The sequence below is a fragment of the Lagenorhynchus albirostris genome, chromosome 19, assembly GCF_949774975.1.
Source record: "Lagenorhynchus albirostris chromosome 19, mLagAlb1.1, whole genome shotgun sequence".
Lineage (NCBI taxonomy): Eukaryota > Metazoa > Chordata > Mammalia > Artiodactyla > Delphinidae > Lagenorhynchus > Lagenorhynchus albirostris.
In genome coordinates, this window is record NC_083113.1 from 58,458,174 (window position 1) to 58,475,455 (window position 17,282).

Genomic DNA, 17,282 nt, shown 5'->3' on the forward strand with positions numbered 1-17,282 from the left:
CAGCACTGTATGCTACCATTTACATTTTTTTAAAAGGTGGCGGGGGGGGCTTCCCTGGTGGCGCAGTGGTTGAGAATCTGCCTGCCAATGCAGGGGATACGGGTTTGAGCCCCGGTCTGGGAAGATCCCACGTGCCGCAAAGCAACTAAGCCCGGGCACTACAACTACTGAGCCTGCGCTCTAGAGCCCACGAGCCACAACTACTGAAGCCCACGTGCCACAACTACTGAAGCCGGCACGCCTAGAGCCCGTGCTCCGCAACAAGAGAAGCCACCGCAATGAGAAGCCCGTGCACCGCAAGAAAGAGTAGCCCCTGCTCGCCGCAACTAGAGAAAGCACGTGTGCAGCAACAAAGACCCAATGCAGCCAAAAATAAATGAATAAAATATAAATAAATTAAAAAGAAACCAATTTTGCTCATGGGGCAAAGCGGCCAGGCCCCAGGGATCAGCCTGTCCCACTTTGCCAGCAAACAGTCTTGGTTGTGGGGTTGGGGGGGAGAGTCAACTGGGGCTTCTGAGAATGTTTTATACCTGAGAAGAAAGAGAGAGTGGGAGAGTAAGACTTTGGAAGACTCCAAAAGACTCACTTTCTGCCATGTGTAACACAGTGTAAAACAGACCCGTGGCCACCATCTAAAAACACTAGAAATGACAGCACAAACACTCTGAGTGGAAGGATGAAGAGAATCTGGGTCCCTGAAGACATCATAAAGCCAAAAAACCAATCCTAGAAGAACCCTCTCTCTACCAAAGACCCTGGTTGAACCCACTGTGGGTCAGTTTTCTGTTTCTTGCACCTAATACTTCCCTGCTGATGGAACAGGAGCCTGAGGAGCAAGCGGAAAGGGGACTGGATATCCAGGCAGGGGCAAGGTCAAGAAGGACCCCAAGAGTTGTGTCAGGGAGTTTGGTCCATATTCTGAGGGAAATGGGTCTCCACGGGGTAGTGACAGGACCAGATATATGGTTTTAAAAGCTCACCAGCTACAGATCAGAAAATGGACAGTCAGAGTTAGAAAGGATGTAGGCAAGGAGACCAGCTGGGAGGCTGGGCAGTCACCCTGGTGAGATGTGCTGGGCACCTTGACTTCTATATTCCTTCCACCCTTACCCCTGACACCCAGCAACAAAACTCAGTGGGGAGAGTGCTGGAATCTGAGCCAGAGACCTAGATTCTAATCCCTGATCTGCTATGGACTGAGTGGGTGATCTTGGACAAGCCCCCGTCCCTCTCTGGACCTCAGTTTGCCCATCTGCTAATGGGAGATGGTAATACTTACTCTGCCCAACTTTCAAATGATACAATGACCAACAGGAGGGACTGAGGCTACCACCTCTGCCTAGAACAATATGACTTAGTCATCTTGATACACTGACCCCTTTGAGAGTCTATTAAAAAACAAGAAACGAGAGATTCCACATTCTACAATCACTACAGAGTCTACTGATATTAAAAGGGCAATAAGGAAATATTATGAACAACATTATGCCAATAAATTCAACAACACTGATATAATGGACAAAGTCCTTGAAAGGTATAAACTACTAAAGCTCACTCATGAAGAAACAGATAAACTAAATAGCTCTGTATCTACGACAGAAATTACATTTGTACTTGAAAACCTCCCCACAAAGGAAGCTATAGGCCCACGTGGCTTCACCAGCAAATTCTACCAAACACACAATGAAGAAATAATACCAATCCTACACAAAGTCTTCCTGAAAATGAAAGAATACTTCCCAACTGATTCTACGATGCCAGGATTAATACATCATAATTAAATGGGTTTGAAAGGTTGGTTTAACTTTTGAAAACCAATCAATGTAATTCATCACATTAACAAACCCTTAAAGGAAAACCATAAAACGACTTCAATAGACACAGGCAAAATCCAACGCTCATTTCTGTAAAAGCTCTCAGCAAACTAGCAATAGAAGGGACCTTCCTCAGCCTGATAAAGGGCATCCAAACCCACAGCTAACATCATACTTAATGGTGAAAACTCAAACGTATCCTCTAAGATCAGGGGAAAAAAAGGATGTCTGTCTTCCCCACTCCACTTCAATAGTTTACTAGAAGTTCTATCGTGTATCAGACAAGAAAAATAAATAAAAGGCATACAGATTGGAAAGGAAGAAATAAAACCATCTCAATCTGGAAATAACATAATCTTCCATGCAGAAATTCTGATGGAATCTACAAAAACAGCTACCAGAATGAGTTTAACAATATTGTGGGATACAAGATCAAAATACAAAAATAAATGGTATTTCTAAATATTAGCAATGGGCAAACATAAACTGACTTTTAAGAACAATGTCATCAAAAATATGAAATACTTATAAATAAAACTGACAAAAGATGTGCAAGACCTGTACACTAAGAACTGCAGAATACTGCTGAGAAATATTAAAGAAACCTAAATAAATATAGAAATTACCATGTTCATGGATCAGAAGACTCAATATGGCTAAGAAGACAATTTCTTCAAACTGATCTACAGACAATCCCAATCAAAATCCCAGTAGGACATTTTTGTAAAAAATTGACAAACTGATTCTAAAATTCAAGTGGAAATGCCAAGAGCCTACAATAACCAACTGTGAAAAAGAAAAACAATGTTGGAGAGCTAACACTACCTGATTTCCAGACTTTTTATAATTATAAAGCCACAGTAATCAAGTTAGTATAGTACTGGTATGAGGATAGACAATCAGATCAGCGAACAGAATACCGCAACAGAAACAGACCCACGTGTATATGGACAATTGGTTTTTGACAAAGGTGTAAAGGCAAGTCAGTGGAGAAAGGATGAGCTTTATGATACGTGGTATTAGAACAACTGGACATCCATGTACAAAAAATGAACTTCAGTCCATACCTCATGCCATATACAAAAACTGACTTAAAATGGACCACAGACCTAAATATAAACAGTAAACTATAAAAATTCGAGAAGAAGGCATAGAAGAAACCTTTCTGACCTTGGGTTGGCAAAGCTTTCTTAGAAATGCATAGAAAGCATGATCCATTGTTGTGCTGGGGACAGGCACACCTAAACAAGATCCAGGAAAGATTAAATTGATAAATTGGACTTCATCAAAATTTAAAACTTCTGCCCTTTGAAAGATAGTGATAAGAGGATTAAAAGACAAGCCAAAGACGTGGAAAAAAACACTTGCAAATTAAATATCTGGTAAAGAACTTGTATTCAGATATACAAAAAACTCTCAAAACTCACTAATCTAAAAAAAGCAACCCAAGTTTTTTAAAGGGGCAAAAAAGACATATCAAGTAAGATATGCAGATGGCAAAAATATATGACGAGATGCTCAACATCATGAGTCACTGTGGAAATACAAGTTAAAACCTCAATGAGAGGGAATTCCCTGGTGGTCCAGTGGTGGGGACTCCGCGTTTTCACTGCCAAGGGTATGGGTTCAATCCCTGATCGGGGAACTGAGACCCCGCAAGCTGTGCGGCCAAAAAAAAACACACACACACAATGAGATACACACCTATTAAGATGGCCAAAATTTAAGACTGACCAAACCAAGTGTTAGTGAAGATGTGAAGGAACCGGAACTTTATACATTGTTGGAGAGACTGTGAAATGGTACAACCACTTTGGAATACAGTTGACAGTTTCTTAAAAAGTTAAACAGATACCTACCATATGATGCAGCAATGCCTTTCCTAGGTACTTGCCCAAGAAAAAACTAGGTACTTGTACAAGAAAAATGAAGGCATGTTCACACAAAGACTTGTACACAAATGTTCACAGCAGTTTTATTTGTTGGACAAAACAGAAAAAGCTGGAAATGATCCACACACCCTTCACTGGATGAATGGATAAACTGTGGTCTATCCGTATAACGATACTACTCAGCAGTAAAAAGTAATGAGCTATCAATGCACACAACCACGTGGATGAATCTGAAAAATAATTATGCTGGGTAAAAGAAGCCAGACAAAAAGAGTACATACTAGATGATTCCATTTATATAGTGTGAGTTGGTGGACAGTGGTGAGCATAGCTGCCTTCCATTTATATAACATTCAAGGAAATGCAAATGAATCTCTAGTGACAGAAACAGACCCACGGTAGCCTGAGGAAGAGAGGGTTGAGTGGAATTTCAAAAGGGCACAAGGAAACCTTTTAGGGTTGCGCACATGTACCTCACTACTCCATTTTATACAAGGGACTTGAGCACCCTGGATTTTGATATCTACAGGGGTCCTGGAACCAATCCCCTTTGAATGCCTAGAGATGACTGTACATCGTCACAATTGTAGAGGTGGTTTCACAGATGTGTGCATATGTCACGATTTATCAAACACTACATTTTACGTATGTGCCATTTATCATATGCCAATCGTATCTCCATAAATCTGAACCCTTGATTCAAGTCACCTACCTGCTTTCGGGGTCTCAAGGACAGAGGGACCCAGTAAGGCAGCACTGCCTCAGCCCTGCGCACCGGCAGGCGGCCCCCAAATTTGGCCTGACACTCACAGCAGATGGGCTCTCGGTGAACAGAGCTGGGGACAGGGCACATCTGAACAAGAGGCAGAAAAAAGAGAATTGAATGTGATGCTGCATTAGTGATGTGAGCCAAGGTACTCTCTGAAATAGTAAATCCATGCTCAGAGGGAGCAAGGTCAAGACAGGGCATCCAGGGGCAGGCGCAGGGACAGGAGCCTCAGCTCCCGAAGCTCACAAAGAGGCAGGCTATCTCGGCCTGCCCTGAGGCCCTCCAAAGTCACTTAGAGGGGGACCACCAGAGCCTGCAGACCAGGTATGCTGGGATGTGCAACCACTTACAGCCACATTACCATGAGCAAGTCTTGGATTTCCCCCCTAAAAATGGGGAAGTACAACCAACCCTAGCAGGGGTTGGGGGGGAATGATTGCTCTTTTTGTGGTAATCCATGTCAATCTGCACACAGTGCTTTATGTTTGCAAAGGCTTCCACAACCATCCCATGTGACCCCACCACACCCACAGGCAGGGGCAGAGGAAAAGTCATCCTCTCCAGGGGCAGATGGAGCTGATGCCCAGAGCAGATACTTTAAGGGGCAACATTGGTTCTCCCAGGCCTCCTGAATCCCTGTCATGAAGAATTGAGCGGTGGGGGAGGCAGTGGGTGACCCTACATAGAGATTTGGGGGCTTGCATGGTCCCTGAAACCACGGACTCCCCTGACACACCCTCTCGTGAGATGCTGCTTCTGGACCCACATTCTCTGCTCTCCCCACCCCACAGGGGCGTGTCAGAGTTGGGGCAAAGTAGTTGAGATTTGCTTTCCTTACCGAATGATCTATGGAACACACTTCTTCCCCAAAAGTTTGAAATGTGCTTCTTTCCCTAGAAAAGAACAGGAAGGCTTAGAAAGTTCTGGGCTTTGTGTAAATTGGGAGCAGGAGTACTAGGGTGAGGGCCTGGGCCAGCTTGGCCCATACCATTAAACCCCAGGAGTGGAAGGGGTTATCATTCTGAGCCTAAGAGGGTGCAGGGGGTGACAACAGAAGCAGGTATGTGCACACTCACATGCTAAGGTCTGGGGGTTCCCAGACGTCAAGCTATTGTGGAATCCTACATCCCCAAACCTATGTGCTCCAGACACACTAGAGCTAAACCCGTGCTAGGCCCTTTGGGAAAGACAGGAACATTCCAACCTGGTGAGAATTTTCCAGGACGTGGAGCTGCCCACCACAACACATATGATGCTTTAACAGACACCCTGAGCATACTTGGAATACTGAAGGACAATATCCTCAAAGCTCTACATCTAAGGAAATTCCTTGCAGCATAAAAACCTGGGTGCTTTGTCTCTGGGACGACAAAGCATTTGGGGCTGCATAGACTCTGTTACTCTTCCCATTCTCCCCAAAACAAGATGCTAGAATGTTGGCCACTGTATGGAGAGTGTCCAGTGGGCATAAAGCCAACACAAAGCAAAGACCAGCTTCCCTGAGAGCGATGTATAACATGGAAATGGTAAAAGTGAGACCATCATCGTAATCACCATTATTGCTATCTCACTACAGCAATAGCTTCAGGTCACTGAGCTCAACTGCCCCAGCTGACCCCTGACAACACAGGATGTGGGATGCTGCCCTGCACAGCACCCAAGCCCCCAAACGCTCATGACAGCATTGCTGTTTCCTTGCGGGGGGCCACAACCCCAGCCAAGAAGGTGAAGCCAGCTAGTTTCAGAGGCTGCCTCAGAATTGTATTATAACCCAAGTCAACCCAATGAAACCCATTCTGGGACTTTGTTAAAATTACTGGGAAAGGGAATGTCCTTTTCTGTTGAGGCCGTAAGCCTCCGGACGTCTTGGTGGGCATTTTGCCTCCAGGAGGGGAAGAAAGCAAAGCCGAAGATGGAGACAAACAGTCCTTGACCACCGTCCCTGAGCATGTGGACACATCCATTCCTGACGACTTACTCCTGACAACCTCAGGTGAAACGCTGAATTGCCCTTCCGGGCTTACATGATGTAGGTATGGCGTCTGTCCTGCCTACCTGGTACAAGCTTCTATGGGACAGGGTGATTTCGGGGTGCTGGGGCTTCCCCGGGTGACTCGGGGTCCGGCTTCCCTCAGGTGACTCGGGGTCCGGCTTCCCCGGGTGACTCGGGGTCCGGCTTCCCCGGGTGACTCGGGGTCCGGCTTCCCCGGGTGACTCTGGGTCCGGCTTCCCTCAGGTGACTCGGGGTCCGGTTTCCCTCAGGTGACTCGGGGTCCGGGCTCCCCGGGTGACTCGGGGTCCGGCTTCCCCGGGTGACTCGGGGTCCGGGTTCCCTCAGGTGACTCAGGTGCCGGGTTCCCTCAGGTGACTCGGGTGCCGGGTTCCCTCAGGTGACTCGGGGTCCGGCTTCCCCGGGTGACTCGGGGTCCGGCTTCCCCGGGTGACTCGGGGTCCGGCTTCCCCAAGTGACTCGGGGTCTGGTTTCCCTCAGGTGACTCGGGTGCCGGGTTCCCTCAGGTGACTCGGGGTCCGGCTTCCCCGGGTGACTCGGGGTCCGGCTTCCCCAGGTGACTCGGGGTCCGGTTTCCCTCAGGTGACTCGGGTGCCGGTTTCCCTCAGGTGACTCGGGGTCCGGGTTCCCCAGGTGACTCGGGGTCCGGCTTTCCCAGGTGACTCGGGGTTAGGCTTCCTCAGGTGACTCGGGGTCCGGGTTCCCTCCGGTGACTCGGGTGCCGGGCCCCAGGTGTGGAGTGGTGGCCCAGAGTTTAGGACTGAGGGGTCACTTGCCTGTCATGACGCGCTCGGGGTGAGTGCGCGCTGACAGACCGAACGGACACCCGAGGGCTCCCGGAAGTGCCCGCCGCGACTCTAAGTCGTGGAGAGGGGGGTGACGAAGCTCAAGATGACGGCGGTGACGAAAGCGGGGACTGGCCCAGGCGTGTCACTCCTCCCTCAGACCGTCCGCCTCTCTGCGCCCTGTCCCTCCCCGGGGCCTCCTCCGACCCCCAAGGTCCCTCCTCTTCCGCCACCCCCGCCCCTCAGAGGCCAGGCTCTTCCGGCGACGGCCCTCTGCGCACGCCGCTGACTGGCCCTCATTCAGCCAATCAGACGCTACCTTCTAGGCACTTACCTGGCAGCTGATTGGGCCCTGGCGCCACGGGCCTCGGGGTCAGCAGGGCGAGGTCGGCGGGGCGGGGCGGGGCGGGGCTCCGCTCGGGGACTGAGCGGAGGTCGGGCCGGCGCGGTTGACCGCGTGTCGGTTGTGGCCCCGGCCTGGCCTGGATGGGCGTCGGCCCCGGAAGAACCACCCCCTCACTCCCGGGAATGCCCAGTCACCATTTCCGAAGGACGGGCGTGCGGGGCCGCGGGGCACACTAGCCGGGGTCTCTGTCCCCTGGAAGGAGAGAAAGAGGTGGGACCCGCCCCCCGAGGCCGCAGGGGCGCGGTGCCGGCCCAGGGCCTATTCCGGATACCGGGGAGCATCTCGGTAGGAGTGTGTCCCACGCAGGACCCGGGACGTACTTGTAGTTGAAGTCGTTGTTTCTCTGACATTCAGATTTAACCGGGCGCCCCGCAAGTCACTGGCTGAATCGGGCTCAAATTGTGACTTTAGAGAATGTGTGTTTCTTAAGCAACCTGGGGGTTCGAAGGACGTGGAATTCAAAACAACTGACATCCAGAGATGCCGTGCGGTTCTGAACTCTCGGCCCGTTTCTCTACCCGTTGATCTCTCCTTCCTCCCCCTCGCACGTGTGCGCTCTGGGCAGTTTCCGAAATGAAGACACGATGCTTGTCTTCACATTTTAGTAAAATTGAATGTTTTCTGCCTCTCTGTGATCTTTATCACAAGATCAGATTTGTATTTCTTGGAAGCATGGGAGTTCCCTGCTGACCTAGTGGTTAGGATTCCGAGCTTTCAATGCCTTGGCCCGGCTTCAATCCCTGATCGGGGAACTGAGATCCAGCGAGCCACACCGTGGGGCAAAAAAAAAAAAAAAAAAGTATTTCTTGGAAACAGACTTCTCAGTGTTTGTTTTTCTTTTTTTGGGGTGGGGGGCACATCTCCACGTGCTGCGTTCTAGCCATGGACAAACAGGAGTTCCCAGGCACTGCTCAGGATTCTTGGCTCCTTTATTAACTGGTAAGTTCATGAAGTGTAAACAGGGCTGAGCTTCCAGCCAGTACCCCCACGCAGGCTCTCCGGGCCAACACCGATGCTGACTGGGCAGCACCCCACCATGTTAGCTGCTAATTATTTCAGACACCACCACCCCCCCACCGCATGTGTGTCTATAAATAATGTCACCACTGGTCTCTTAATAGCTAATGACAAAATTATCCAGGAATCTCACCATTAGCCTAGCATTTTATTTATGGCTGTCTTGTCTCTGCCAGCCTTGGAGGGCCCTTGGCTTCCTTGCATTCTCCTCCTGAGCCCACTGGAACATCGTGGTAGCATAGAAGACAGGTTTGTGCCCCCCTAGAAAGTCTGGCCCTCACCCCTTGGACTTGCCATCTCATGTCAAGAGTGACTCATCACCGTCCCCATCCCCACCAAAAATAGTTAAAAGGACTTACGGTACCAAGTTTGTAGAGGATGTGGCAGCTGGAACCCTCATACATTACTCACAAAATGGATACAACCATATAGGCAAACTGTTGGGCAGTATTTACAAAGCCTAAACGTGTGAATACCCTATGGCCAAGCAGTTCCCCGCCCCCCCCCCCGGGTATACACCCAAGAGAGTGAGAGCTTATGTCCACTAGAGGACACAGACAAAAACACACACACACAGTGCTGGCTCGTCCAGCAGCTGGAGGACAGCCACTTCCCACTCTCACACGTGTCTATATCTGTGTCTTCGAGAACGTTCCTTAAAAAGTATGTATTGGGGCTTCCCGGGTGGCGCAGTGGTTGAGAGTCCGCCTGCCAATGCAGGGGACACGGGTTCGTGCCCCGGTCCCGGGAGGATCCCACATGCCACGGAGCGGCTGGGCCCGTGAGCCATGGCTGCTGAGCCTGCGCGTCCGGAGCCTGTGCTCTGCAACGGGAGAGGCCACGACAGTGAGAGGCCCGCAAACCGCAAAAAAAAAAAAAGTACGTATTACTGGTAACCCAGAAAAGAACCAAAAAGTTGTGCTTTTGTTTTGAGGTTGGCTTATTTCAAGATAGCCTTGCCTAACTGACCTGTGACAGGCATAGGAGTTCCACAAACCTAAATCCTACGGATTAACTGAAATCATGATTTTCAAATAAAATCTAAATAGGAACTGTAATTCTTAAGTTCTCATGTCTCATAACTTTTTGGGTCTCTCTGACGTTGAGCACTCAAGTGTCTTCCCAGCCCAAGCCGCACAGCGGTTTTGGTCAAGATCACACCAGGTGCCACTGTCGTCATGGCCCTGGACACAGGACTCACTTTTTACCCGGATGGGGGCCCTGCATGATGTGACAGGTTCCCACCGGTGGACAGCATGATGTCAACTCTGCTGCCCCAAACCTTACCCTTTCCTCGTAGGACCATAGGCTTCATCGTCACCCTCACTGACCGAGACACCTAGACTTCTCTCTTCGGTGGCTGTGACATCAGCGTCTCGGCTTCCCTTCCCTTCTTCACTGCGAGCTCCTGCAATCTGCTGGGGGACACAGGACCACTGTCATCCTCCTCCTCACTGTTGTCAGAGGGCTATGAAACGGCACAGCCGAGCCAGGCCACCAGGCTAGGAGAGTCTGTTCGTTTTCAAGTGCCTCTGTCACTGTCTCACCCCCACCTCCGAGGTACCAAGGGCCCCGTCCTAGCGCCTTCCCCGAGATCACTGAAGTGTCCTCTAGGAGAGGCCTCGGCACCATGTTCCCTGCACCCATGGCGCCCCATGGGAGCTTGCCTTCCAATAGAACTGTGGAACGCTGGGAACAGGAGAGACATTCTATGGCAGTGGGGCCATCCACCTGGGCTCACACACGCACACAGACCCACACAAATGCATACAGTACATATAAACTGTATCTGTGGCGTTAAATTGTCATGGGGAGTATTAGGGGAAAAAAAAGTCTAAAAAGGCTCCTTGGAGGGAGATGATAATGAATAAAAGACTGAGAAACTGCTGATGAAAGAAACCAGACTAAAAAGCTACATACTATGCAATTCAGTTTGACATTCTAAAAAAGGCAAAACTAGGGATGGAGAAGAGATGAGTGGTTTCAGAGCGGGGCACTGGCTATGAAAGGGCAGCACCAGGGATTCTGAGGAAGATGGAACATTCTGGAACTCGACTGTGGTGCCTGTTCACAGCTCTATGTGTTGGTCAACTTAAAGAAATTTACTTACGCTAAAAATTGACATAATTTATAACTCAAAAAACCTAACCATGAAATAAAAAAGGACAGTCCAGTGATTCCCACTACAGTGCCAAGAACAGCTATGTGTTTAAAATCATGTTCCTTGAGGTATTTTCTCTGGAATCCTCTTCCCAAAAGATTTTGGAAAAGGAGATATCTGTGCAACATCAGAATCCTTTGGGGGGTTTGCAAAACTCGACTGCTCAACCCCTCTCCCCAGAGATCACAGTTCAGCATGCCAGGGCTGGGCAGGCATCTCCCTCCTGCTGAGGACCTGGTGGCGCTGAGCTTCACGCCTACCCACCCTTCGGGAAGCCAAGCCACCAGCTCGAGTGGCAGGCAGTGTTGCTGTTGACACAACAGCCGTTGCCCACTCCTGCCCACCAGGAGCCGGGGAAATGTGCCGAGGACGGGGCCAGTACCAGGGAGGAGCCCACGGCTCTGGAGCTTTGCAGACACCCCGTTCCTGGGCCCCTGCTGAGGTTCTGGGAGTGACGTCCTCCTGGGTAGAGAGGGAGATAGGTGAGGACACAGCACCTCGCCCACCATCTGGGCCCTGCAGGCCAGGTACCACATGACCACCTGCACCAGCTTCCATCTCAGCCTTGACCCCTCATTGCACTGGAGACAGATCATCACCTGATACAGCACCCAAGAGTCAAGCGGAGGCTACCTGAGCCCATTTGGGGGATGTTCTGTTCTGTGACCTGTGCAGGACTGAGACCCTGCCACCCGTTCACTGCTGTGTCCCCAACACTTGGCACCCTGCTTGGGGCATGGAGGTGCAGGTACATACCCAGTGGTTCTCCACCAGGTGACAGTCCCCAGGGGACTATGCCGCATCTGGAGACGTTTTTGGTTGTCATGATGGGGGAGGCCAGGGATGCAGCTCAGCCGCTACAGCAAGCGGGGTGGCCCAGCACAGAATCACCTGGCCCCTAAACGTGGAGACCTTATGACTGGTGGAGAAGCCCCGCCCCAAGCAAGCAGCCGGGCTTGGGGACTGAGAAGCTCTAGGGGCCTAGGCAGCAGCGGGGCTGGTTTCCCCTAAAAGATCTTGTGTCTGGGGCTCGGCCTAGGCTGAGGGTGCGCGTGCGTGCCACGAGAGCAGGACCGTCGGGTGGACCTCAGGTCTGCTTCTCAGGTCCGCCTCTAGGGCCCCTCGTGGGTGTCCTGGGTGACCGGCTGCCTCCTTCCGAGTCCGCTCCCGGAGAAGCACCTGTTCATCCCAGGGCGGGGCAGAGCTGCCAGCCCTTCCCTCCCCAAGTTTCCTGAAAGGCGGCCTTCCATCACTCATGGATTTTCAAGTCAAAGTGGGGGGAAAGGTCTGAAAACTTTACCCAAGTGGCGTATCTTCTTTCTTTGTTATTTTCACCTTGCTGGCTGGGGTCACACAGCGTGCAGCGACTCTACGTGCCCACTAGAGGGCGGGCTACAAAGGGACCCGGTCACAGGGACGCCGGGCCGGAGGGGAGCACACTCCCCAGGGCCACCAATGCAGCCTCCTGCCGCGGGGAAGGGCGAGCACAGTGCCTGCAGGGATGGGGGTGATGCGACGCCCCGGATGGGGGAGGGGACCTAGCCCCAACCCTTCTCAGGGCTCCAGGCCCAGCTGGATGGGAACATGAGGTACTTTTACTTCCTACATAAAACATTTGAATTTTTCACAAGAATATTACTTTTGTAAACAGGTTAAAATAATACATAAATGAGCTCCTCAGCTGTATGCCCAGCCGCTGAGCACATGCCCTGCCCTATCTATCCTGCCCTTCTGTTCTCAGAAACAGCAACTTACTTAGACTTCAGACTAAGAAAACCCACTTCGGCCCTGCCCTCAGGGCTGCCTTGCTGGGGAGGGGGACACATGTCTGCTGGGTGAAAGGGAGGAATCCAGGGACCCACGGTTGTCTGGGTTCCCCGGGGGTCACTCACCACTCCATTCCATAACTGGGAAAATCAAAGTTTTGTCAAAATCAAGTGTGAAAAGTGCAGGCCCCTGGGGAGGCCCCCCACCCGTGCCCCAGTCCCCTCCCTCGACCCGCAGCCCCCTCCCACGATCGTCCCCTGTCCACATCCATAGGCCACGTTGCTTAGGGCTCCAGCCTCCATCCGAACCACATCCCGAAAGGAATAAATTACAAAGCACACAGTAAGATTTCAGAAGCTGCTTTATGGAGAAACAACCCCGCATGGTTGTCGTGTCCGGGTCACAAGCCGGGGCCCAGGCTCGCGGCAGCTGCTTCCTCGGGTCCTGGCCCTGCCCCAGCCGCACCTGGCAAGCCCGAGCGGATGCCTGAGAGCGACCACAACTCTTTCCATCTCCACTCTTGTCTTTCTCACTCACGGGGTGGGGTTTCAAGATCACACAGGATGAAAGTTTTTCTTCTCCAAGCGGACTGTATGATCTCAAACAACCACCAAAAGTACTGAATTAAGCTAAAAAAGCAAAATGTTCTGATCCCTTCACGTGCTCTGGCTGGTCTCCCGGCGAGCACAGAAAGGACCCAGAAGAGGGGCTGCCTTTCTGTCCGAGCCTCAGATGCCACTGCTGGTCACCTTGGCCCCACGGAAGGCTGGCCTGCAGGCCACCCAGCTGTAAACGACACCGCTCCGTATGGTTCCCATGCACGGCATCAGGCAAACTGATGGCATTGTGGCTTTCTTCTGTCTCTAAATTGTTCTGAGAACATACAAATTACACTTCAGATCTTCTCCCAAAAGTAAAGACAGAGAAGTTGGCCTACGTTAACACTGGGATGGACCATGAATTGGGTCATCTTATCCTCAAGGCAGGTGAGGGTTATATGAGAACATTCCCGTAGGCATTCTTGAAAGTATCCAAAAGAACATGGCTACTGAGTCACAGTCAGGTGCTCCCAGTCTACACTCGAGACACCGTGGTCACAAGGAGCTTAAGGAAATTCCCCGAATGACAAAGGGCTGAGCAGGTTTCTGATCCTCTTCAGCTCAGCTCACAAACACTGAAGTGTCCTCACAGCAGCAGCTGTGCAACCTGGGCAACCCGCACACTGCAACCAGCCCTGAAGGTGTCAGGCCGAGAGGGCAGCTGGCTAAGGGAGGGGTCTGGTCATCTGGAAACAACTCAGTTAGAAAGTCTGGCAGGACAACTGCACCCCTGCGCTTGTTCTGCAGGAAGCGGGAATGTAGCTAGTTAGACCGCTGTGCACTCTCCCGCCCTCCGCGTTGGCCAGGGACGCAGGCACCTGGCACTGAGCAGCCTGGTGTCGGGGCAGGAGGGGGCAAGGGGCAGAGCAGGGCGGCTGTGGCTGTGAGCACCAGCCAGCGAGCTGGACTGTATTGGAGGAGGGGCCAGGCCTACGTCCCACGGCCAAAAAATAAGGTCATTTCCCACAGCCTCACACCAAAAAACGCTCAGCCCCAACAGGGAAAATCGCCAGTGACCCGTGTCTGAAATCTCCAATCACATCATTTCCAATCGACTAGCAGAGCGTGGAGCCCGCCCAGGTACACAGAGGTGCACCTGAGCTTCCTTCCCCAACCTCACGGCAGCAAAGTGGCAGTGAAGGCGGTGCCAACCATGGGAAACATCTAAAGACCCTCCGAGGTCCACCCACCACCCCCAGATCAAGCCCCACGTGGACGCTGCCAGCCCCTAACCTGGGTCGAGTGCACCACTGGAACCTGCTTTTTCAAAAGCCCGGTTGCCTTGAGGCCTCGGACAACGACGTCAGCCTTTTTGAATCCTCGCCTACAAGTTAACTGGTTGGAAGTTCCCCTCCTGAGCTGGTTGACCGTCTGCCAGGAAGGGGAGCGGCCAGTGCCCACTTTGTGCACAGAACCGCCACTGTCCCTACACCTCACCTACTGACATCAAGAGCTGGCTGAGCACGGGTCAGACTGGGGGACCTCTGCATGACCAGCTGTGCGGATGACAAGCCCTCACCCTTCATTGCTGCTGACCTGCCTGGCGTCACCCCGGCCACTGCCAGCTAGACAGACCCCACCCACAGGCCCAGGGGCCCCGCCTGACACCAGACACAGAGGCCAACGTGAACGCAGCCAAGAGACCAGGGTTATTTTAGTCACTGTTAGTGGAAACCATGCGTAGGCCAGACACTAGAGGCAGAACAGCATTTGGTTTGAGACTGGTTTTTAATCAGAAGTGCTCATCTTCGATCTGTGTGCGCTTTGCAACACTGGGGGCCTCAGAGGGAGACGGTCCCTTGGCTCTGGGTAAAATACGCATTTTCTTGATTTTATTTAAACAATGATGAAATCTAGAGAGGAACAGCCTAGCCCAGCTGTCCTCCGTTTTCACGGTCCTCAAGGCTTTGCGGCCAGTCGTCACCGTTGGGGACGGCCATGCTTGGCACAAGAGAAGAACAGCCACGTTGTGAGAGGGAGGGAGCGGCCTCAGGCTCTGAGGCTCAGTCCTTCGAGAGACGCGGGAGCTGGGACCACGTTCCCACCCGACCCCGGGTCCTGCTGGAAGGGTCTGGGAGGGGGGCCTACGTGCCTCGGACGAGACGGCCGACAGTGCCCGGCGTGCCCACGGCAGCCCCACGGAGCCTCCAGGGAGGCCCAGCCTGCGCTTCAAGGCCATGCACAGAGCTTGCTGCTTCTGTGATTCTGGGAGCAAAGGAAGGCCAGGGTCGCCAAATGTGCTGCAGCGGGGGCGGTGGGGGTTGTTGTTTTAGAAAAGGGCTGGTCAGGGAGAACGCTATCACGAGACACAGGCCACGTTTCATGGGACACCTCAGGTTGGTCTCTACATAAAGGCACCACAAAGCTGCCCCTTCCCTGGGGCCCCCGCCCCCAGTGTGAGGGCTCAGCGCAGTCCAGCCGACAAGGACGAGCAACTGGGAAGGAACAGAGTCCGTCCACCCCGGGAAGCCACACGCCCTGGTAGGCAGGTGCAGCCTGGAGGGAGGGCTGAACAGAACTCCAGCAGGTCTGTGCACAGGCATGCGGGGCTCCGCTCTTCAGGAGACAGCAAGATCAGAGCGAGCTCACAGGGGTCCCCAAATGAAGGGGTCAACGTGACACAGGGACGATGCCAGCGGGAGGGTCTGCATGCTGGAGGCTCCCTGAGGGTCCTGGTCTCCAAAGTGCGCTCCCTACGTGCAGCGTCCAGAAAGCCCCCCCCACCCCCCGCAAAGGGACGCCACGCTCACCTGGCACAACCCCTTCTGCTGCTTCGCCCCTCTCAGAGCGGCACCTGTGTAAAGCAAGCAGGAGGAACAGACGCAGGTCATCTCAGAGGGTGCCCTGTCCTGGTTCTGAGACCAGCGGCTGCAGCTCAGGGTCTGACACCGGTGAGTGCGGGGCAGGGGCAAGGCGTGAACTAAGTGAATGCCTGTCTGAACTGCCGCAGTGAAGGTCTAGGTTCTAGAGCCTGAGAGGCCGGGCAGGCACACCGCACCGCAGGGACCGGGCTCAGGCGGTGCTTGCAGGGCCTCCGAGCTGCTGGAAGGCCTGCAGTGGCGTTCCCTAGTGACCCGTATCACTGGCCCCATTCCACTGATTTGGAAACTGAGATCGGGGTGAAATGCTTTTGTCCAAAATCCAAGCAAGTCGGTAGAGAAGTGGGTCCCAAGCCCGACTCCCTGGAGCCCTTATTCCACACACAGTGCCCCACCTGCCCAGGCTGTGTCGAAGGCACCAAGGCCCTCTGGCTCACTTCCTGCAGAGGCGATGGTGGAGCCCGCACACCTCACCCATGACCCCTTCCATCGGCTGGAGGCAACAGACTCTGTTGCGTTGTGAACCTCCCTGGAGGAGGATTTTGTTTTCCCTAGAAAGTGGCCAATTTCTCCAGTTCAGTCACCTACGTGCCCTGCAGCCCGTCCTCTAAGGCGGTTTGTTCTGGTTCTGTTGTTTGTTTCGGACATGCTCAGCTTTCCCATTGCTACTGGCAGATATGTGGGCGTCCACGGAAAGCATCTGGGGAGGCCGCGCAGAGGCTCCTACGAGGAGGTGGGTGTTCCGGTCAGAGGCCGCGTCTCCTGAGCGCACACTGCTGCCCTCCCAGCCCGGGCCGCCCGCCGCGGGGCGGTGGGCCATCAGGAGGCGAGGGACTGGATGTTCTTGAGCATTTCCTCGAAGGCCTGTGGGGACGGGGCGTCCGCATTCCGGAAGGCGGCCTGGACCCTGCTGTATAGGCTGAAGGACTTCAACTCCAGCCAGATGAACCCAAAGCGATCCTCGTCGAACAGGACGAAGACCCCGGGGGTGCGCTCGGGGCTGGTGAAGCCGTGGCCGGCGATGAGGCCCGTGCCATAGAAACTGAACAAGGACAAGAGGGAAAGCGCGGGGAGAGGGGATGAGCGGGGCCTCGAAGGCGCGTGCTGGCCCAAGCCCATCACCCGTGGTCCTGGACGTTCTGGAACATTCTCCATTCCACCTCCAGGCCACTTCCACCATCTGCCAGCAGCTCTGCACAGAGGTGGGGCCCTGCGCCTTCGGGGAAGCCGGCGTTCACC

The 17,282-nt window shown here is 52.9% G+C and overlaps 2 protein-coding genes and 1 long non-coding RNA gene across 11 annotated transcripts in view; 1 reads left to right on the top strand and 2 right to left on the bottom strand.

Moving 5' to 3' along the window:
* Positions 1–7,426, bottom strand: part of C19H16orf95 (chromosome 19 C16orf95 homolog) — a 438,566-nt gene extending 431,140 nt beyond the window's left edge. The window contains 3 exon segments of the mRNA XM_060129824.1: positions 4,422–4,562; positions 5,317–5,371; positions 7,266–7,426. Of these exon segments, the coding sequence (XP_059985807.1) occupies positions 4,422–4,562 (141 nt within the window). The 5' untranslated portion in view covers positions 5,317–5,371; positions 7,266–7,426.
* Positions 7,427–7,706: 280 nt separating this feature from the next.
* LOC132509751 (uncharacterized) lies at positions 7,707–8,497 on the top strand. The gene is made up of 2 exons (XR_009537121.1): positions 7,707–7,890; positions 8,035–8,497. It is a non-coding gene; the product is annotated as an uncharacterized LOC132509751 (long non-coding RNA).
* A 4,471-nt stretch (positions 8,498–12,968) lies between these two features.
* Positions 12,969–17,282, bottom strand: part of FBXO31 (F-box protein 31) — a 45,316-nt gene continuing 41,002 nt past the window's right edge. For 8 of the 9 annotated variants that reach the window (XM_060131883.1, XM_060131882.1, XM_060131880.1 and 5 more), the window contains one exon: positions 12,969–17,085. In XM_060131883.1, the coding sequence (XP_059987866.1) occupies positions 16,863–17,085 (223 nt within the window). In that variant the 3' untranslated portion in view covers positions 12,969–16,862. The remainder of the gene's footprint in view (positions 17,086–17,282) is intronic. The other variant, XR_009537232.1, reaches the window with a different exon arrangement.